Source organism: Saccopteryx leptura, chromosome 9, assembly GCF_036850995.1.
Source record: "Saccopteryx leptura isolate mSacLep1 chromosome 9, mSacLep1_pri_phased_curated, whole genome shotgun sequence".
Lineage (NCBI taxonomy): Eukaryota > Metazoa > Chordata > Mammalia > Chiroptera > Emballonuridae > Saccopteryx > Saccopteryx leptura.
Window position 1 is genome coordinate 62,120,467 of NC_089511.1, and position 23,266 is coordinate 62,143,732.

At 33.9% G+C, this 23,266-nt stretch overlaps 1 protein-coding gene across 6 annotated transcripts in view; it reads left to right on the top strand.

Annotated features, from left to right (window-relative positions):
• The window catches only part of CABCOCO1 (ciliary associated calcium binding coiled-coil 1), a 121,991-nt gene that overhangs the window by 22,024 nt on the left and 76,701 nt on the right, over positions 1 to 23,266 (top strand). For all 6 annotated transcript variants that reach the window (XM_066349698.1, XM_066349699.1, XM_066349701.1 and 3 more), the window contains 2 exons: positions 8,627 to 8,771; positions 12,990 to 13,062. In XM_066349698.1, coding sequence (XP_066205795.1) covers positions 8,627 to 8,771; positions 12,990 to 13,062 — 218 coding nt within the window. The remainder of the gene's footprint in view (positions 1 to 8,626; positions 8,772 to 12,989; positions 13,063 to 23,266) is intronic.

A 23,266-nucleotide genomic window follows, 5' to 3' on the forward strand; every position in this document is an offset into this window, starting at 1 on the left:
AAGAGAAATTGTGTATGATGTATGCAAGAATTCTCAGTACAATTTTTGTAAATTTTCTATGAATAGAAATTTATTCCAAAATAAAGTTTATCTTTAAATTATGAGCAAAGAATTTGAATAGAATTCTTCACCAAAGAAGATAAAAGGGTGCAAATAAACACTTAAAAAAAATTCAACATTATTAGCCATTGGGAAAATATATATTAAATCCACTCTGATACCACTACATATTAGAATGGCTACAATAAAAAATACTGACAATACCAAGTTCTGAGAAGGATTCAGAGCAACTAGGGCAAGAGTTTTGCCAGTGCAAGATGGCACAGCCACCCTGGAAAATGGTGGCAGTTTCTTAAAAAATTTATGACCCATCAGTCCCACACCTAAGCATTATTCTAATGAAATAAAAGTGTGTTTACTCAAAGCCTGAAACATGAATTTTTTGGAGTTGTATTCATAAATGCCACAAACTGAAAACAATCCAAATGTCTGTCAGTAGGTGAAGAGGTAAAGAAACAATGTCCATACAATGAATATACAGTGGAACACTCCTTGGCAATAAAAATGAATGAACCATGACACACAACTATTTGGATGAATCTCAGTAGCTTTATACTGATTTAAATGTCTCAAAAGATTATACACTGTATGATTACATTTGTAGGATGTTCTCAAAATAATAACAGCTATAGTGATGTAGAACAAATCACTGGTTGCCAGAGATTGGGATGGAAAGAGGACATGAAGAAGAGCATGAGAGAGTTTTTTGATATGATGTAACTGTTCTGTATGCTGATTGAGGCGGTGGTGATTTCCGGATCTATACAAGTGTTTAAGTTCATAAAACTGTACAGCAAAAGTCAATTTCACTATATAATTATTTTTTAAAATATGTATGTATAAAAACAAAGAGAAAAGATTTAATGAAAACATATATATATGTATGTGTATATATGTGTGTGTATATATATATATATATATATATATATATACACACACACACATGCTCCCAACAAGAAAGAGAAACTACCTAGGAATAAACTTAGAAAATGTGCATGCAAGTCCTGTAGGAAGAAAACTTACAAGCATTTTTAAAGGTCAGAAAGAAAGTTTTCAACATTTGGAAAAAACTCAACATTCTCTGAAAGACCTAATATCATAAAGATGCTAAAAGTTATCAGTTACTTTAAAATATTAATATTCCAATAAAAATGCCAACAGATTTTGTTGTTGATGATGCTTTTTTTCCATAGGGGAAGGGTTACTAGACAAAGTGATTTTAACAAAAATATAAGAAACAAACAAATATAACTAGCTAGAAAAACTGTCTTTAAAAAGTGTAAAAGCTATAGCATATATTATTATTAGAAATATTAGTATGTGGTAGTGTCTATCAAATCTCAAATATTTAAACACAGTGGTGAATGATTGAACAGACCGACCAAAAGTTTAGAAAAAGACCCAAGCAAGCATTGGAATTCAGTATTGATAAAATGACATCTCAAATCTGTAGTGAAAAATGTACTATTCGGGAAATAATATTGAGACAACTAGGTATCCATCTAGGAGAAAATAAAATAAAATAAAATTGGAGTCATACTTTTCTCATCTCATGAACCAGAATACATCCCAAATGGATCAAACATTTAAATGTAAAATAAGTGGAACTATAAAACTATAAGAAGAAAACATGCTTTAATTTCTTTACAAACTTGGATGGGGAAGACATTTATAATTATGCCTCTAAGCCATAAAGCCATAAAGACAGTGGTAGTTAAATTTGATATATAGAAGTAAAAAATCTGCAAGGAAAAAATACCAAAAGAAAAAAGAACAAGAAACTGAGAAAATTATTGTATCTTGCACACCAGCAAACACTTAGGTTCTGAATTATGAAAAGAGTATAGAAAAGCAAGAAGAAAAAGTCCAATAATGCAATAGAAGATTATGCCAAGGATGTGACTAAATAAGTGCAAATGATTCCTGAGCAGATGAAGAGGTCAGCCTTAAACTTAGTAAGAAAAATGCTAATTAAAACTACACAGAAATTTTATTTGTGATATATCAAATTGACAAAACTGTAAAATATTGGTAGCATTCTCAGTCGTCAAAGCAGGAAGAAAACATACGTGCTCCTATATGCCTAATGGAAGTATACGTTAAAATTTTAAAAAAACCTGTGGAGCGTAGGTTAGCAGCTATCTATCAAATTTACAAACGTATTGTTTCTGACTTAGCAATTCTACTTTAGAGAATTTATCCTGCATGTCCACATGCACACATGAAATCTGACATATATGTAAAGTGATTAGTTGCAGTAATATTTGTAAAAGCAAAGTATTAGAAACTTCAACTGGAGACATCAGTGTGAACTTATGTTTAAGTTAATACAAACAAATGAATATATAGTTAAGTGCACATCCACATTCACACATATATTTATTAGTTCTGTCCTTAGAGAGGAGCTAAAAGCATTGACATTTCAGTAGCAATGAGCATACTCAAGACCCAGGTCTTGGTTTCTAATTTCATTCTTTAATAAACGTAACCAGGGCTCCTTAGAAAAATGGTTGTAGACCTTGAGTAAGGAACATAAAGGGTGAGCCCGGGACATCTTTAGTGGCTAAAAGTAAGTACTCAAAAATGAAGATGACGGTAGTATGTCAAGGGAATAGAGAAGCCAACTGAAAAACCTCTCAATATCCAAAGTTGGAATAATTTGAACAAAATAATATGGTATTGAATTATGATCCAAAGTATAAAATTAACATCAATAAATCCATATTGATATAAATTAATGATTGAATAAATAATGACCTGGGGTACAACAGACAAATCTCCCACACAGAATTTTCAATAATTTGTGTAGATGGTTCACCTTTAAAAAGTTGAAGCACAACTTCCCTCCCCTTAAGTGTGGGCTGCACAGTGACTTCCCTCCATAGAGGACAGTATGAAAAGGGGAAGGACAGTAACTTTCTGATAGAGAAGCTTGACTGATACGACCTCAGCCAGGTCCTTAAGGTCAGCACCACTGGTGATGAGCCATGTCAAATAGCATAGACCCTTCGCATAATGTGGCGAGAACAGCACTGTGTGTGGTCTTCTTCCCTAAAACCATTGACCCCTGTCTAATGACAAAAATATCAGACAAATCTTATTTGAAGGACATACAGCAAAATACCTGACTAGAATTTGGTAAAACTGTCAAAGCCACCAAACACAAGGAAAGTCTGAGAAACTGTGCAGTCCACAGAGACATGATACTAAATGTAATGGGGTATTCTAGATGGGATCCAGGGAGAGAAAAATGGCTTAAATAAAAACTAAGAAATTGCCAAAAGCATTTGTTCATTAGTTGGGCCAAAGTACCATAGCAATGTTGACAATAGGGAAACTGTCTATGGAGTATAAAGGAATTCTTTGTGATATTATTGCAACATTTCTGTAAATCTAAAACTACTCTGAAATTAATTAGTAGGGTTAGTCTATCTAAAACAAAGTATAATGCAGCTGTGAAAAAGAAAGAACGAGGAAGCTTTCTAAGTATATTGTGTGGGAAATTGTATGTTATTGAGTAAAGGAAGGTACAGAATGGTTTGCTTTTGTTTATGAAAGAAAGTGAGAATATACATGGTCTTATTTGTTATATGTACAAAGAAATGCTAGGACACAATGAAAAACTACAAAATTTTCTATAGGGAAAGGTATGGGAACTGGGCATGTGGGCAACAAGAATTGAAGAAAGTCTTCTCATAATATATTTTACCTGTGTTTTTTGGACCATTTGAATATATCACCTATGCAGAAATGAAGATTTAAAACAATATATGACATGAACAGTGATAACCTTTGCAACCTCTGAGCTGAGTATTGATAAACTAGAAACAGAATAAAGGAGAGTAAAAATAAAATTCACGGACCTTAATTCCAAATCTGACAAGATATTTCCATTTTAAACTTTTTCCATAATTTACCACTGACCTAAGAATATTTCTTTTATGTGAAACTTTATATTGTTGATAGCAGTTCAGAAATGAATTTTAAACTTGTGCAGGGTCCATCCAACATCTCGTAAACTACGAGAGACTGAAAGTACGTCTATAAAACGTAACCAGAGACAAAGCAAGGGATCTAGTTTTTCCTTCTGGCCAGAAAAATATCCCCTCAAACCTTTAAATACAGCAAGGTTACAGTAGTCATCAAGAAAAATGTAATCTTAGCCAAGTGTGCCAGGGAAGAGGAAGGGTGTGTTTACATTTAGACTAAGAGGTGGTAGAGTCCTGAGCAGCAGCGCGCATCCCATCCAGCAACATCTTAATAGAAAAAGCACTAACGGCCACAGTCTGGGCTGATCGCTGTAGTGTTTGATCATTATTAATAAAATTCTAGTGTGGGAAGTGCATTTTATGTTGACTCAGTTTCTGATAAGTTTCCTGTCTCAAACTGATGCTGTGTTATCAAAAGGCATTCTGCAGACAATCCAACTGGAATCAAAATAGATCAGCTACAAGATCATGAAATATTTAGGATTTGTATGGTTATCTTAACAGTATATATTTGGGGGTCTAGTTTTTCCAGGTCCTAACCACTAGGATAAGCTGTAAAGATTTAGACACACTGGATATTTGGCCTCTTTCAAGGTCCATTGATTCCCATGTATATAACGTGAATATTAGTAAATAACCAAAGAATACTTTTTAGTTCCATAAAGTTGACTTGTTTTCCCCCAAATAGTAACAATAATAATAATAGTAATAGGTAAAACTTATGTATGATTAATTTGTATCAATCACAGTGTCATTTGCCTTGTCTCATTTAATTTGCACACAATCCTATGAGATAGTTCTAATAGTCTCTCAATTTTAAAAATGAAAAAAATAAATGAGATTCAGAGAGGTTAAATAACTCCTTAAGGTTGCAAGGGTCAACTCCAGTGAGTGAAAGCCCATCCTTCTGATTATTATATCATATGTGCCTGACTTTGGAGTGAATTCTAGAAAACTCTATACACATGTAGTATACTTGAATATGTATCTTTTCAATTTACCAAGAGTTTAACAGAGTTTTTTATTTGACCCTCACAATAGCACTATAAATTTGAAAATTGATATTATTTTAATTTATAGATAAGGAAAATGAAACTCAGATCACCTAGCTGGAAGGTGGCAATTATGAGTAATCTTAAGTCTTCGAAATAATTTTAAGTCTAGTGTGTTCTTTCATTACCCTAAATTTTCAAAACTAATATTATTTCTAACATCCCTTACTATTCAAATGGTTTAATCTTCCATAATTTAATCATATCATTAAATGTGATTTTTAAAAGAGCAAATATTTTAGATAAGTGAAATGATAACTTTTTTAATTTTTAAAGCCCCATTATCTATAAAAGGACATATTGAAAAGTTGAGTCAGTTATATTTTAACATAAGATAATAGTAATATAAGTGTACTTTTAGGCTTGATTGCTATAACTACATGTAGAATTATATAATCAATTATCTACAATTTTTTTTGCTTTTGCATCTCTAAATAATATTTTATTAACCCTTTGAGTAGTATGAACATTTATATACTTCCTCGTGCCTCCTGACCATCTAAAGTATGATAGATTTATATTAAAAATGTGTAAGGCAACATTTAAAAAAGGCAAAAGTATGTTCTTGTTTCCATAAATTGGCTAACAGATAAACATAAATTTAAGTTAATAAAACTGTAAATGGAACTAATTTCATTTTTTAAAATTTTTTATTTATTCATTTTAGAGAGGGAGAGACAGAGAGAGAGAGAGAGAGAGAGAGAGAAGAAAGACAGAGAGAGGGAAAGGGGAAGGAGCTGGAAGCATCAACTCCCATATGTGGCATCAACTCCCATATGTGCCTTGACCAGGCAAGCCCAGGGTTTTGAACCGGCGACCTCAGCATTTCCAGGTCGACGCTTTATCCACTGTGCCACCACAGGTCAGGCCCTAATTTCATTTTTTATAAAGAAACTCATTCCTGGGAGTCAGTGATCATGAAAAAATCTCACCACTCAAAGGGTTAATAAAATAACTCACATTTTTAATCCATTTATCTCGGCATTGCTTTCATACAACAGATTTTTTATTTCTGAAGTTCCTCCTACTATTTTCAAATGAAGTTTGTTATGAAAAAAGAAATACACAATAAAAATTGAGCTCCATATAGGATGATATAGGAAAGCCTAGCTATCCAGCAATAATTTGCATATCTGACATATATAAAAAGTGATCTGGAGAGAGCCTATGAGAAATGGACCAGTTGTCATTCATTAAACCAGGTTTTAATTGCTAGATAGTTTGTTACTGCTTTCTAATTTCTATAAGTAGAAAAGAATCTAGATTAAACAAATTATAAGTTAGTGTTTATAGTATCTTCCTAAAATTTTAAATTCCTTTGCTGTCATTTTATTAGTAATTAGGGGGGTAGCACATACATCTCAGAAAAAGTACCTGAGTAACCTAGAAATGGCTAGGTCCAACAAACAGCATGATATTCTCATAATTCCTCTACATTCTCCTTTTCTACTCACTGAAAAATACACTTCAGTAACAAGAAGTGGAAAGTTATTGATGGTTTTATAAGAGAGAGAGGGATTTGGTGGGGATTGGAAGGGTAGGGTTCATATTGAGTAACACAGTTCTCTCCAGAGCACCTTCACCTCCCCCAAGCAGTCCAAATTCATTTTTGCTAGAACTTTTCAACTATCCACCTCAAGACTCTTCAGTTTTACTTTATACAACCCACCATCACTTGTCAGCAAATGAAGAACACCCTGGACACTCCAGTTACCTGAATTTATCCTTGGGAGGTGGGGAGCAGTGAGTGTGAATGGACTGTAAATAATATTTGTCACAAGTGAAAATGAGCATAACATAACCATACATGAAAAGAAGATAGGAGTGAATATTTGCATTATAGACACTATAAAAATTGTCTAAGGTAAAGTATATGTCATACTTCTTTTTCAGCTAAACAAATGCCATAAAAAATAGTGCTGCTCTGGCCCGGACCAGTTTGCTTAGTGGTAGAGCATCAGCCTGGAGTATGGAAGTCCCAGGTTCCATTCCCAGCCAGGGTACACAAGAGAAGTGCCCATCTGCTTCTACATCCTTCCCCCTCTCCTATCTCTCTCTTCCCCTCCTGCAGCCAAGGCTCCAATGGAGCAGAGTTGGCCCGGGCACTGAGGATGGCTCCAGGGCCTCTGCCTCAGTTGCTAGAATGGCTTCGGTTGCAACGCAGCAACCCCCAAATGGGCAGAGCATCGCCCCCTAGTGGGCATGTTGGGTGGATCCCCGTCCAGCACACAGGGGAGTCTGTCTCTCTGCCTTCCCACTTCTCACTTCAAAAAAATACAAAAAAAAAAAAAAAAAAAAAAGGATAGTGTTGTTCGTTTGTTGCAAGATAATAAAACATAACCATTGACTTATTATGTATTTATTTTTACAAATTGAATTTAATGGGATGACATTGATCCATAAGAAAACTTGAGTTTCAGATGAACATCTCCATAGCATTTGAACTGTTGATTGTGTTGTGTGCCCATCTCCCAAAGTCAAATCATTTTTCGTCACCTTGTATTTGTCCCTCTTTATTCCCCTCTCTGCTTCCCCGGTAAACCACTTTGCTTTTATCTGTGTCCAGAAATCTCAGTGGGAGTAAAGAGGAACAAATATATATCCCAGATAGGTGATATATAAAGCTGAGACTCATTGACTAGTTATTTTTGGCAATGGTAGAAAAGTGGTGTCTGAGTCATTCTTTTTGCAATGATGTGGTGGCTCTCACCACCACCACACATGTAGTTTGAGAAACAGCTTACATAAGTTATAAGTATATAGCTTGGAAAATAAAAAAAAAGGCTGATGTTTTACATAAAAATCCATTTTTGTCATCTATTGAAAATCTTGTCTGACCTGTGGTGGTGCATTGGATAAAGCAAAAGTGTCAACCTGGAACATTGAGGTCACCAGTTGGAAACCCTGGGCTTGCCTGGTCAAGGCACATAAGGGACTTGAGGCTTCCTGCTCCTCCTCCCACTTTCTCTCCCTCTCTCTCTCTCTCTCTCTCTTTCTCTCTCTTAAAAAACCAAACAAACAAAAATAAATAAATAAATAAATAAAACCTTCAAAGCCAAATTCCCACATGATAACAATCATTGAAAGCTAAGTGTTGGTCAACTCTTTACAGTTTCAAATGAGTTCAGCTCTGCTGTCTACAGACTGAATCTACCATGGCCTTCCTTACCAGCTAACCCAACCACCTTTTGTCTCATTTACTATGTACTGTTGTTTTAAGATTATTAAAAAAATTCTCTTTCTTTTTAAAGTTATCTTCAGATAGATTTCTAATTTTTTTTGTATCTACAATGAAAACATAAACTCTTTAGACAATTGTGTAGCAGTGTAGAACTTTATAGTTTCTGGGTGTGTCAGCTGCTATTTTTTATACAAAATATAATTATTTATCATAAAGAAACAACAGTAGTTTTATAATTTATACTCACAGATCCTGATGGAACTATATGTTTTCACATTCAGGACATCTGTATAATTTTGTTCCAAAACATTTATCAAAATAGGCTTCTCTGGTTTTTATTTCAGCACTGCATACGTCCTTAGAAGATAGCTTAAAGTGGCTTGGAGAAGTTATGGCTGAAATAGGACCATCCCATTTACAGAAAAATGAAAAATGGAATATCTTTGATGTAAAACAAGCCAATGCTATCATTGATTACTTAAAAATCAGGTATGGATTTCTTTTCAGTAGCATTTTTTTAATTCATATCTTCTAGAAAATGTCTACTAAATAGAAACTAATTCAATTTTTAGCAAATTTTGATATTTATAAAATTTATGCAGTAATTAACCCAACCAATAATTAGATAATATTCTAACGTTCTATTCAATAAGTAAAAGTCAGGACTTTGAACGATTTAGGTAACCTTGCATTCTTAAAAAAAAGTCTTTAATAAGTATAATTCCATTTAGAATTATGATAAATTAAAGCGTTTCTTTTTTCTCTAAATTTCTAATACCATTTTAAATAAAATGATTCATATTTTCAGACTTTATTACAATAGAGTATATATTTTAGGTAGGTGGCCTTGATATCAAAATTTTACATTTTAAAGAGCAACATTCACTTTCACTTAAACATTTATTTTAAATATTTTGTACAAGAAATTTAAAAAATTATATATATACTTCCTCAAATTAATTGTATGTCCAGAGATAGTTTGTATTATTGCCCAATTAAGCTCAGTAAGTTTTCTTTCCGCTTAGAAAACGATGGTATATGAAGGGAAATAATTTTTATTACAATGATTCTTCATTGGTGAACTAAGAAATCTGTCTTTTTATATAATCTGTCATAAGGTCTGCCTTATACTCATGCATCTCTCCCAGGGGATATTTTTAGAGTATGCAAATATTTAAACAATAATTGGTAAAAGTCTTTCTTTTGTCTAACTAAAAGCTTCTGCAGAATCTCTTTGTTCTTTTAATACTGTATTCTGAAGTGTTTTCCGATTTTAAAATTTTTAAATTCCGAAATCAAGGGTGCTGCATGATGTCCTAGACATGGTTATGATTTTCTTGGCAAGGATTCTGGTTGTAGTCTGGAAGCTTTTTAAATATTAATGTGTTTAATATGATATACTGGTTTCTGGCATGAATTAATAATGGTACATGGTATGTTTTTATATAATGGCAGTTGATTATAATATGATTTCTTAAAGTAAAAACATATCTCTAATGTATGTTGCCCACTAAAAGCCACAGCAGTTTTCATATTAATTGAGTAAAGCAGGGTCCTTGTGTGGGAGGCAGGGGTGAAAATCCAGAATTGAAAGAGAACTTGGTCCCCAAGGTCCTTCTGCTGGTCAGGGCTTGGCAATGACTGGGCAAGGGGAGTACTCTGCACATTTGTACAGCATCCTACTTTCCCGTCTCTCCCTGTTTGAACCTGCTAGATCTCTTTTTGCAGAACACATTTTTATAGCTAAACTCTAAGCCCCGGAGGTTTATAATGGGCAATTGGAACTGATCGTTAACCATAGCAGCAAAGCCCATGCGGGTGCTGTAATGACACCTTCTAGATGGTGAAAGATGGTGGCTCTTTTCTCTTTCATCTCATTTCTTTCATCAGTGTATTCTTAACATTTTATTTCAGAAACTGGTTAAGAGGAGATGTCAGTGTTAGTCCCTGTTAGATCCTAACCAGGGTAACCACATACCAAAAATCCCTAGTCTTTAAAAAAAAATAGTAATATCTGAGAGATTAGTCATATAAAGTAAATCAGAACTCTATTTGATGCTGTTAAGTCTTTATACTGTGATTTCAAAGAAATTATTCATTTTAAATGTACCTGTTACAGAAAATCAAGTATCAGTTAGTAGGCTATCTGGAATTGATACTGAAATTGTATAAAAAGAAATGTACTTTGTTATAACACCTGTTCAGAATGCCTCATAAAGCCACAAATGTAAGTTTAGTGGCAATTGTATAATATAATACTTTTCATTTTAATGACCATGAAGACATTTATAAATACGAAGCTAACTCAATTATTCAAAGTATAAGCATGCTTCAATTTAACCTGATATTTTAAATTTACTCAGTGAGTATAAAGCCTTTGTCAATTTAGGGAGTACAGTTTTGAGAACATGACCCCATAGAACATGAAACTTAACTGGCAATAAAATTGAAATCTTATTTGATACTGTTAACAGAGTCTAAATTATATATTCTGTCATGGGTCTGTGATTTGGAAAAACTAATACAAAAATCCCTGCCCAACATTACTGTAAGTACTGATGAATTTTCTTGTATGATATATACATTTGTAAATATTGTATAACATACAAGTATAAATAAAAATACTACTAAATATAAATACTGCAGCTTTTTAATACAAGACATCATTTAGTTATATATCTGGTCCAAGCACACTTCTGTCATTGTGTATGACCTATTCTGTGGGAATTAGGTGGAGGTGATATACTCAATGTAAGGAAATTAGCACTGCCCCTTCTGGCACTACAAGGTATCGCACTTTCTAGCATGCAGCCAGATGTCTTGACCTATTTACATTCTGGGTATTTTTTCTTTTATTTATAATTAAGACAAGATGTTCAACAAAATGGTCTAGGGAATTGAGTCAGTCCAAAATCTAAAGAGGGAGGAAATGTACTCTAATAGTGAAGGTATCACTTTGCTCCTATGAGAGGCTATCTAATATTCCTTGGTAAAGTTAGAGAACCCATCCAAAGTGGAGACCAGTGTAGGGCAATGCAAGCAACTTGACCTGCCCCTGAGTAAGGTGCTTTGGGCCCTCTTCTGTCTCACCCTAGTCCTGGTCTGGCCCCACCTTGCATCTTTGAACACTGCATCCAAGTCATGAATTTCCTTTTTGGCATGGAAGAATCTAATTAATATATGCAATGAGGAGAGTAAGGCTGAAAGATTATGAAATTTCAGGAAGAAATATTTATGAATTAACTTCTAGATGAAGAAAAGTTTTATACTAATTCACTGAGAGGAAACCAAACTATTTACAAAATGCAAGTTTTCATTTCTCTACTCAAAATTAGTTATTGCCAGTGTAATCTTTTTAACCTTAAAGCTTTCTTTAGGTGAGCAATGTAAGCGAGCAAGAATTTGAATTTATTTTGCTTCATGGAATCATCAAACTTCACTAATCTTAATGTATTTTCTAGCCAACAAATCAAAGTAATGTCAAAAGCTAAGTTAGTTTTCTGAATGTTGATGACTAATTTGAATGTATAAGGTTTTATCCCCCCCAAAAAAATACCATAAGCGAGTCTGCACACCCATCACTTTTTAATGGATTGTGTTAGTAGTGAGATCAACTGCAAATATAACTCAGAGAGACCCAGCTGCCTGAGGATTTCTTCATTGATTTCAAATGAATTGAAACTTTGATCCATTACAGCATGACGAAGAAGCCATTATTATACATGCTCCATAGCTACATTTTGCAAATGTTAATTTCTCAGTTATATTAAAATCAATTTTCTTAAATAGCAAAAGTCACTAGAGTGAAAGAGAAACCACTAAGACAATTTTTTGTTCTTGGGCATTTTGCTGTATTATGAGTCTATTAATTTTCCCAAGCAGCAGGAAGAGAATTAGAAAAATTCAAATATTATCATGAACAGGATATGGGAAGTCAGCCTTTCAGTAAAATTTTAACTTTTAATAATATATTGCTGAGATCTTTAAATTTACTAGAAATATGTGTTTTAAGGAACTCCTATTTTTTTGGCTCTTCATAATTTTTATACAGTGACCACCTGGTCTTTAGAGTAGAATTTGAAAAAATTACCTTTTTAAAATTAATTTCTCTTTTTGATGTGTGATCAAATATTCTACAAGAAAATCAGACATCTTCTAAGTATATTTCAGTTTATGTTGCATCATTTTTTAGGATTTATCAAAGATTAATTTAATTTTAAAATAGTTTCAGAATTTGAGAAAAATAATTGATATGAAAGTAGATTATAGAATTTAGTACCATTCATGTCAGATGAAACAGACTCCAGTTTGAAGCAAAATATGGAAAATAATGTGAAGTGTAGTGTTATTTAGGAGCAATGCATTATTTAGTTGTAAGCCATGAAACATCAAGTCAAGGTGCAATGAAATTGCTCCCTTATCCAAAACCTAACTACTCATCACAATTAATTTACTGATATTATTTTAGGTACTGTGTTGTATTGTTAATGTCTCAAAAATTAAACTTTTAATTTCTTAGTATTTATAAATAAAATTAATTTATTTCAAATTTATTTTGGAATAAAGGAGGTGGTTACCTCTATAGTAGTGTTTAATGTTTTTAACTTGGTCAATATGAACAACTTTCCTTTTAATGAACACTCTTAAATATTTGCTTTTTTTCCTGAAATAAATTTATGACAGTTGCCCATTTATTTTCCATTTCAGCTTATTTCAACCCTACAGGTTATATGAGTTTCTGTTCTACTCTACCAGGGAAGAAATTGTGATAGGAACTGAGGTAAGTAATTTATCTAGATGGGACCAATTAAGTTGAATTACTTAATGCATGCTGATCAGCATCTGGGTCTTTAACTGCTTAAAGCAACTTCTTGTCAAGATTACTCAAGTGTTAATATAACCAACTAGTAGTTAACAAAAATAATAATTACATAAAGTGAGCTTTAGATTAAGAAAATAAGCTTTTAGCATTAAAAGCATTGTTAATCATGTATGCTTTATGTATTTATGGATTGGTTATTTGACAAGGCTCAATTTGATAAGGTTTGTATGTCTTCATAGAAATAAAATCAGGAAAAGTGAGATAAATTAATTCAGTTAAACCTCATCTAATTTCACATTTATTTTCGGTCTACTTGTTTAAGGCCTAATTCAAATCCCACTTCTTCAATGAAACAAACCTTCCTTAAATGCAGCACATCTCAAAGGAAGGATTTAAGCAAACTTTTAAACACATTCTATTATTTTATTTCAATTGATCTCTTTTTGCTGAATATTAGCTACTTTTACCACATTAATAAGCTCATAAATATGTACTGTTACTTTTTTAAACTATTTCCTGCGAATTGATATAGTCAATACAACCCAACTGTAATTTCCTTGAAGAAAAGGACCATGTGTTGTTTTTCTACCACAGCATACAGTATAATGCAGGGCATGGTCCCTCAATTAATACTATATAAGTGATTCAGTGACAGTGCATAGAATAGCAGTTCTGTGGTTAGTGGTCTACCTGGAGCTGCTTTTGAACAGAAATATAATCACTTATTTGTAATGACTAGAAATAAATTTTGTGTAAGGGAACATCTTGAGGAAGCCAAAATGTCATCAAACAGTGCTTCTTACATACTCTACTACTTTAGGCTCTACGTTGCTTAGAAATATAAGGGATAGGAGTGGCCATGTTCAGAAATAAATAATGAATAAGAAGATAATATGTTATATTTGTAATTTTTTTTTATATTAAGAACCAGATGGTGTGTGCCAACTGTTCTGTCTTCCAGAGGATTGTTATTCTGGTGTTTATAAATTGCTTACTTCATAAACATTTCAGTCACCATTACTCACCCTCCATTTGGGTACTTATTCTAATGGTGACCTTTTAAAACTGAGCTGAAGGAAAACAAGGAACCCTTTTGCTTTTGAGTTTCCTTAAAATTTCTTCCTTGCAGCTTAAATTAAATGTCACTTGACAAGGTTTCAATGAAAACGTTTCTTCTGTTTCAGAATTACATCATATGCTGTGACAGTGTTGAAATAATTATCAGTTTGGAGTAAAGTCCTAGCTCATCTATTCAGCACAATTTTGAGAAAATAATAGTGGCTTCAACAGCAGCATAAGCAGATATTTAGAATTATCAAGAAAATAATTCATAATGAATTCCCTTTTCCCTTTGTTAATTGCACAATCATTCCTTTGTTCTCTGTTGGGAGGGTATATTTAGGTGACATTTATGCTTATGGAAAGATAAAATGGAGAAAGTAGACAGGGATTGGCTTCTTTATTTGCCATTGTCGTTTGTATTTTCCCCAAGCTGACCAGAGCTATAAAAATAAGCTTTAAGGAAAAGATATTGTGTCTTCAAGATTTAGACCACCCCTGGAATTTTAAAAGACTATCCAAAGCAGTTATTATAATACAATATTTTATGACATTTTAGAATTTTTGATAACTCTTGGTGGAAATATCTGTTTTTTAATTAACAACCTTTTATGGAGGAAGCAGGAGCCTGCCCCATAATACATTATTTATGCTGACCTTAGTACTCTGGGACCAAAAAGGGCCATATGACAACTACATAAATGTTCCAAATTTAACTCTTATCCAAGCATTCAAGTTAAATAACTTTAACAATACAATTTAACATTTTAATTGTGGGTGGAAAATTAGAACAAAACACATAAATAACCTCTAAAAATATTTGATAAATATTAATTTTAATTATTAATAGATAATATAAATAAATCACACTGCTACTTTTGTTTGGTTTTAGCTTAAATAAATTGAATTTTTTGTTTTTTTAAATTTAACAATTGTTTTTAGCTATTTCTACTCACTTTTTTCAAGAAATTTTATGTTATTCTTAAATCATAGAAGGCATATTTCAGTAAATCATTATTCTTGACCTGAGATTTTTTTATAATCTAGACAGCTTTTTAATAGACATAATTTAATGATCAACATGTTTCATCACTATCCAGTGATTTACAAATTACATATATTGAAAAGGGCAGTAAACAACCAGGATAAGCTCAGATAATGATAGAATGAGACAGAAAATGGAAGCAGCAAATGTCTATAGTTGTAGCCACCTGATTGGATAAAACACAGGCGTTTCATTCACTTTGTGTGAAGAGCTGAGGACTACCTTACAGTCACCCAAGCAAAGAGCTCTGTTTGTTGTTTTGACAATGCAAAGAGCACACAGACTCTCTGACATAACAATTATAAGGAAATTAGAATCTCCTTAAGGGATGCATATTTTCCTTGGAATCTTCTCTGTTTTGCTTTTGTTACCTAAAAACTACAAGAAACGTTTAATAACTTCACACAAGGAGTTCTGCTGGATATTAACAATGATGATGATCAAAGACACGTACCAGACACCCAAGTCATTGGTCTAGCCCAGTATCTACTGCCAAACATCAACTAAAAATAAATGATGTAGCCCTGGCCGGTTGGCTCAGCGGTAGAGCGTCGGCCTAGCGTGTGGAGGACCCGGGTTCGATTCCCGGCCAGGGCACATAGGAGAAGCGCCCATTTGCTTCTCCACCCCTCCGCCGCGCTTTCCTCTCTGTCTCTCTCTTCCCCTCCCGCAGCCAAGGCTCCATTGGAGCAAAGATGGCCCGGGCGCTGGGGATGGCTCTGTGGCCTCTGCCTCAGGCGCTAGAGTGGCTCTGGTCGCAATATGGCAATGCCCAGGATGGGCAGAGCATCGCCCCCTGGTGGGCAGAGCGTCGCCCCATGGTGGGCGTGCCGGGTGGATCCCGGTCGGGCGCATGCGGGAGTCTGTCTGACTGTCTCTCCCTGTTTCCAGCTTCAGAAAATGAAATAAATAAATAAATAAATAAATAAATAAATAAATAAATAAATAAATGATGTAGCTATAAAATTGTTCATTTATCTTTCCAGGATATGTTATCAAGTTCCTTTTATGTTTAGATCTTGTACTGAGTTTCAGGTGTGCACAGTGACAAGCAACAATTCTTGTCCTCAAGGATCTTTCACTTAATGTGAGGAGAGAGAAGAATAAATAAGTAATTACAGTGTGGGACCAAAAATGTTATGATCCTGTGAGAACAAATAGAACACAAAAGAGGAACATCTAACCTGTAGATTTTAGGCTCATGAGGGCTTTTAGGGACAAGTGAAATCTAAGAAGAAACCTAAAGTTTGTGAATAAGTCAGACAGTATATTATAATTTTGGGGTGCAAATGAAAGAAATTCCACTCAAAAGAGCTGATAAACAGAGTTAAGCTAGACTAGAGTCCACTGAGTCTAAGTAGCCAAACAATGTTATTAAGTGTGTATGTACATATAGTGTGTGTATTAAGAATGCATATGTCGCCTGACCAGGTGGTGGCACAGTGGATAGAGCGTTGGACTGGGATGCGGAAGACCCAGGTTCGAGACCCTGAGCTTGCCAGCTTGAGCGCAGGCTCATCTGGTTTGAGCAGAGCTCACCGGCTTGGACCCAAGGCCACCGGCTTGAGCAAGGGTTCACTCGGTCTGCTGAAGGCCCATGGTCAAGGCACATATGAGAAAGCAATCAGTGAACAACTAAGGTGTCACAACGAAAAACTAATGATTGATGCTTCTCATCTCTCTCCATTCCTGTCTTGTCTATCCCTCTCTCTGACTCTCTCTCTGTCTCTGTAAAAAGAAAAAAAAAAAAAAGAATGCATGTGTCTCAGTCTCTCGTCCTAGTTTTCTTTCACTTCTCTTGTGCTCTCTGTTTTGGTCTCATTTCTTTCTACTGCTGACAGGCTTCCTCCAGCTGTCGGGAGACATGACACAGCCACTTCTAGTTTAACAACTTCAGAAGAAAGAGACATCCTTCCTTACAATATAAACATTACTGGCTTGTGTTGCATGTCCACACCTGACTAATCACTGTGGTCAGAGGAGTGGACCTTCTAATGTTATTAGAAAACCAAAGTAGGCCATATTGAATGGGTAACAGGATGAATAGATACCCAAAAAAAGCAGAAAGAGATTTGGCAGAAGGGGGGAAGAGTGATTTTATCAAAAGCATGAAGTAAATATGCATGCACCACTATTCTTCCATCCAAAATGTAGTAAGAGACCATAATTTTCAAAATCCATAATGCTACACATAAAAGATTTTATGACATCTAAAACTATGGATTATTGATTAGATGAAACCACAGCCTCACATGTACGAAGAAGATGATACAAAGTTCATGAAGGTTTCTTAGGTGTCTTCAATTGATACAGAAATGGGAGAAAGCTTTAGATGAGAAAAATGAAAGCAAGCTGGTCACTGTTTTCAGAGCAGCTGCAGTATTCAGGTGCTTCACCCTCTGCTGCTTAAGCAGAGCACTGGGAGTCCATAGCATGTGCTCCAAAGCTAAAGAAGCTGGTGCAGACATTGACATCCAAGACAACGGCAGTTCTGTAGTGGCTACTGACCTTCCAGAGACAGAACAAATATACCCTATATATAAGTTACTGGTATACCTAACTACCATCATTCTTTGTTCCTCCCACAGCCTCTAGAGGAAAGCTATGGCAAACAAATATACCCAGACAAGTGAACCGGCATCAACTAATATAAAGTTAAGCTGGCAACCCAAAATCACCAAACCATTGAGGCAAATAAAAATATATAGAGACATGAAACTCATAAAAAAGATCAGATAACAGCTAAGGAGTTAACAGAACAAATGGTAGAAGACTGATTAATATTTTCAGAAAACTTAAAAATTTATTCTTGAAAAATGAATTAATAGAGATCTTGGAAATTTAAAATAAGATTTGAAAACTTTTAATAAATATTATGTATAATGTTATGTTAATAAATTTGTAAATATAAAAAAAATTCAGAGAGCTATAAATTATCAGTAAATCCTTGAGCAGATATACAAAATCTTAATAGAATTATAACGATGTAAAATACTGAGAAATCTAAGCATAGAAATGGCATCATACCTAGAAGATTTTACAAGCCAGTTTTGCCAATTTTTCTAAGAGTAGATAATTCCCCATTTTGTCAATTGTGGTGGAAAATAGGAGATAGGAAGCTGTCAACTCATTTCAAATACCGGTAAGTATAATCCTGAGAAAGGCTATGAATTAATAATAAGGTATGAACAAAAATGTAAAAGAATAATGCAAAGTTATTGGAAATCTCAGTTATGACAATAGATGGGACAATCTTAAAAAAATAGGAAGTTAAACAGAGGATTGGATGTTCAAATAGGGTTTATTCTAGATATGGAAGGATGGTATAACATTGGGGTATATATTAATGTAATTTATTACATTGACAAATTAAGGGAAGAAAAAACAAATGGTCCTTTCAATAGATATGGTAAAGCATTTAATAAAATTAAACATCAATTTCTGATGTTAATCAGTATATAGAATTACACTCTTGAATCATATAATATACCAACCTAAGAAAATCATTAGACATATTTTAAGGAAAATATTAAAATATTCACTTGGAACAAGACAATGCTAATTATTATTACCCAATATTGCTTTTTTTCCCCTAGCCAATAAAATAAAACAAAAAAGAAGTCAAAAGTTGAAGAAAAAGTTACTGAAAAATAGCTCACAAAGCTGCCATTGTTTGCAGATGGTATATGATATGAAACCAACATTAAGAAATTAATTTTTTCTGTATGAATAATAGCCAGTAGAGACAGATCACATTGATAATGATGAAAACCATAAAATATTTAGGTATGAACCTAACAAAAATGTGGAAGAATAGTACAATGAAAATTAAGTAGTTAGTAAAGAATTTTTTTTCTTAAATTCTGAATGAAGAAAGACAAGCCTGTTCCCAATTGAGAATACTAAATTTTAGGAAAATATGTCACTCTGAATTAACCTGTAAACTCAAGGAGTTTACAATAAAAAATGTTATGATTGTGATGCTTTACCTAGTAATTCTTTTTTTAAAAAATTTATTGTGGAACATATACAAAATAGAAGAAATAGTATTAACTTTCATATATCTATTACCCAGCTTCAACAGTTTTGAATTGTTGGTCATAATTGTTAAATATTTTAATATGACTCCAAAATACAGTGAATTTAAAGTAACTCTCTAATATCATCAAATGTTCCCCCAATGATCAGAAGCCCCTAATTATCTTATAACTGGTTTGTGTTTGTGTTTTGGTTTATTTGGAATAGCATCCAAATAAGACACCTACATTGAAATTAGATTCTTAAGTCATTTTTCATGTATAGGTTCACTATTTGTTTCTATTCTTTCCTTGCAATTTATTTGTGAAGAATCCACATCTATCCTCTAGAACAGGAGTCAGGAATCTTTTTGGCTGAGAGAGCCATGAACGCCACATATTTTAAAATGTAATTCTGTGAGAGCCATACAACGACCCATGTACGTTAGGCATTATCCAATAAAAATTTGGTGTTGTCCCGGAGGATAGCTGTGATTGGCTCCAGCCACCCGCAACCGTGAACATGAGCGGTAGGAAATGAACGGATTGTAATGCATGAGAATGTTTTATATTTTTAACGTTATTATTATTTTTATTAAAGATTTGTCTGCGAGCCAGATGCAGCCATCAAAAGAGCCACCTCTGGCTTGTGAGCCATAGGTTCCTGACCCCTGCTCTAGAAGTTCCTGCAGCTAGGTTGCTAATTGCATTAATATGTTCCTCTGTCTTCCATCTTTCTAGTAAATAGGTTGCTAAAGTTTAAAGACTGATCAGATTTCAGTTCAAATATTTAGCAAGAATCTATAGGTAACTTTGTACAATTTTACTAGGAGGCAAATAATGTCTGGTTTTCTCTCTTTTTATGATGTTAGGAACCACTGATCATCATTGGCTAGATCTATTGTTTCATTATGTTTTAAAAAGTGGTGATATTCTAATTATTTTTTATTTTATGAGATGAACACTTTTATGAATAGAAACTTCCACTCTTCATTTTTGGATTAAATAGAGATGTGGTTCATATCGAAAATTTAGGATAAGTGTTTGATTCTTCTTTCTTGAATAGTTTTCAAATAAGTTATATTTTAAGTATCCTTCAAAAGTGACTGTGATGGGCTGAATAATCACCCTTACTCCCGCCAGCACCTCAAGATGCTTGCATACTAGTTCCTGGAACCTGGAAATATGTAACCTTACAGGGCAAAAGGTATGCAGATGTATCTAGATTAAAAGGTTCAAGATGAGGAGATTATTCTTTATTGTCCAAGTGGCCTCAACGTAATAATAAAAGAAAAGTTGAGGAAGGAGAGTCAGAGACAGGGAGAGAAATTGGAAGATGAAGAAATAAGCCAGGACCCGAAGAATTCTGGTCACCTCCAGGTCATGGATAGGGCAAGGAAACAGATTCTCCTCTAGAGCCTCTAGAAGAAATGCAGCCCCATCAACACGTTAACTGGAGGACTTCTGACTTTCAAAACTGGAAGTTACTAAATTTGTGTTATTTTAAGTCTCTAAGTTTGTGATAATGTGTTACAGCAGGAATGAGAAGCTAATATAGATTTTAACTAATAGCACACATTTGTTTTGGTGAATTCTAATTCCTGGGTTTTTTTTAAAAATTTTATTTAGAAAATTAAATTTAATTAGGTGACATTGATCAATAAGAGTACATAGGTTTCAGGTAAACTTTTCCATAGCATTTGAACTGTTGATTATATTGTGTATCCATCACCCAAACTCAAATCATTTCTGTCACCGTATATGTATTCCTCTTTATTCCTTTCCTTCTCCCCTCTCCCTCACAACCCCTTCCACCTGGCAACCACTTCACTTTTATCTATGTCCATGAGTCTCAGTTTTATATCCCATTTATGTAGGAAATCATATAGTCTTAGCTTTTTCAAATTTACTTATTTCAGCATAATATTCTCAAAGTCCAACCATGTTGTTGTAAATGACAATATGTCATCATTTCTTATGGCTGAGTGTTATTCCGTTGTATATATGTGCCACATCTTCTTTATCCAATCCTCTGTAAAAAGACACTGGTTGTTTACATGTCTTGGCCACTGTGAACAATGCTGCAATGAATATGGGGCTGCATATGTCTTTGTGTATCAAGGTTTTTGAGGTTTTGGGGTTGATACCTAGAGGGATTGCTAGTCATATAGTAGTTCTATTCTTAATTTTTTGAGAAACCACCATACTTTCTTCCATAATGGCTGTGCCAGTTTACATTCCTACCAGCAGTGAATGAAGGTTTCTTTTCTCCACAGCCTCTCCAACACTTGTTATTATTATCTGTCTTGTTGATAATAGCCAATCTAACAGGTGTGAGTTGGTATCTCATTGTAGTTTTGATTTGCATTTCATGACTAGCTAGTGAAAATGAGCATCTTTTCATATATCTGTTGGCCATTTGTATGTCTTCTTGGGAGAAGTGTCTCTTCAGGTCCTCTCCCTATTTTTTTTTTAAATTTTTCTGAAGTGAGAAGCAGGAAGGCAGAGAGAAAAACTCCTGCATGCACCTGACGGGAATCCACTCGGCGTGCCCACTATGGGGCGATGCTCTGCCCTTCTGGGGCATTGCTCCATTGCAACCGGAGGCATTCTAGTGCCTGAAGTGGATGGAGGCCATGGAGGCATTCTCAGCACCAGGGCCAACTTTGCTACAATGGAGCCTTGGCTGTTGGAGGGGAAGAGAAAGATAGAGAGGAAGGAGAAGGGGAAGGATGGAGAAGCAGATGGGTGCTTCTCCTGTTTGCCATTGTCAAGAATCGAACCTGTGACTTCCACACACCGGGCTGATGGTCTTACCACTGAGCCAAATAGCCAGGGCTGGAGTCCTCTCCCCATTTTTAAACTGTATTGTTTGCTTGTTTGTTGCTGAGCTTTGTGAGTTCTTTATGTGTTTTGGACATTAACCCCTTATTGGAGCTGTTGTCGCAAATATCATCTCCCATTTAGTTGGCTGCCCTTTTGTTTTGTTGGTTTCTTTTACTATACAAAAGCCTTTTAGTTTGATATATTCTCATTCATTTATTGTTGCCTTTACTCCCCTTGTCTTTGAGGTCAAATTCATAAAATTTGACCAAGGTCCATAACTTTAATACCTATTTTTTTCTATGTAATTTATTTTTTCAGATTATCATGGTTCTGTAATATAATTTGAAGTCAGGTATTTTGATATCTCTGGCTTCATTCTTTTTCCTCAGGATTACTTTGGCTATTCAAGGTTTTTAATGGTTCCGTACAAAGCTGGTGATTTTTTTGTTCTATTTCTTTAAAAAATGACATTGGTATTTTAGTGAGGATTGCATTAAATTTGTATGTTGTTTTGGGTAATATAGCCATTTTAGCTATGTTGATTCTTCCAACTCATGAACATGAAATATTTTTACATTTTATTGTGTCTTTTTCGATTTCTTTTAATAATACTTTGCAGGATTCAGTACATAGGGCCTTCACATCCTTTGTTAAGTTTATTCCTAGGTATTTTGTTGTTGTTGTTGTAATTGTTGTTCCAATTGTGAAAGGAATTTTTTTTTAGTTCATTTTCTAAAGTTTTATCATTGTCATATAGGAAAGCAATAGACTTTTGTTATTGATTTTTCATTTTGTGACTTTACTGTATTGGTTTATTGTTTCTAGTAGTTTTTTGGTGGAGTCTTTGTGGTTTTCTATATACAGGATCATGTCACCTGCAAAAAGTGATACCTTTACTTCATCTTTCCCAATAAGAATTTTATTTCTTTCTCTTGCCTGATTGCTCTGGCTAAAATCTCCAGAACTATGTTGAATAAGAGTGGAGAAAGTGGGTGCCTTGTCTTATTTCTGATTTTAGAGGAAAAGCTTTCAGATTTTCACCATTTAGTATATTAGCTGATGGTTTGTCATATATAGCCTTTATTATATTGGAGTACTTTTCTTCTATACTCATTTTGTTGAGTGTTTTAAACATAAAAGGATATTGTATCTTATCAAATACCTTTTTCTGTATCTATTGTTGGGATCATATGATTTTTGTTCTTTGTTGTGTTGA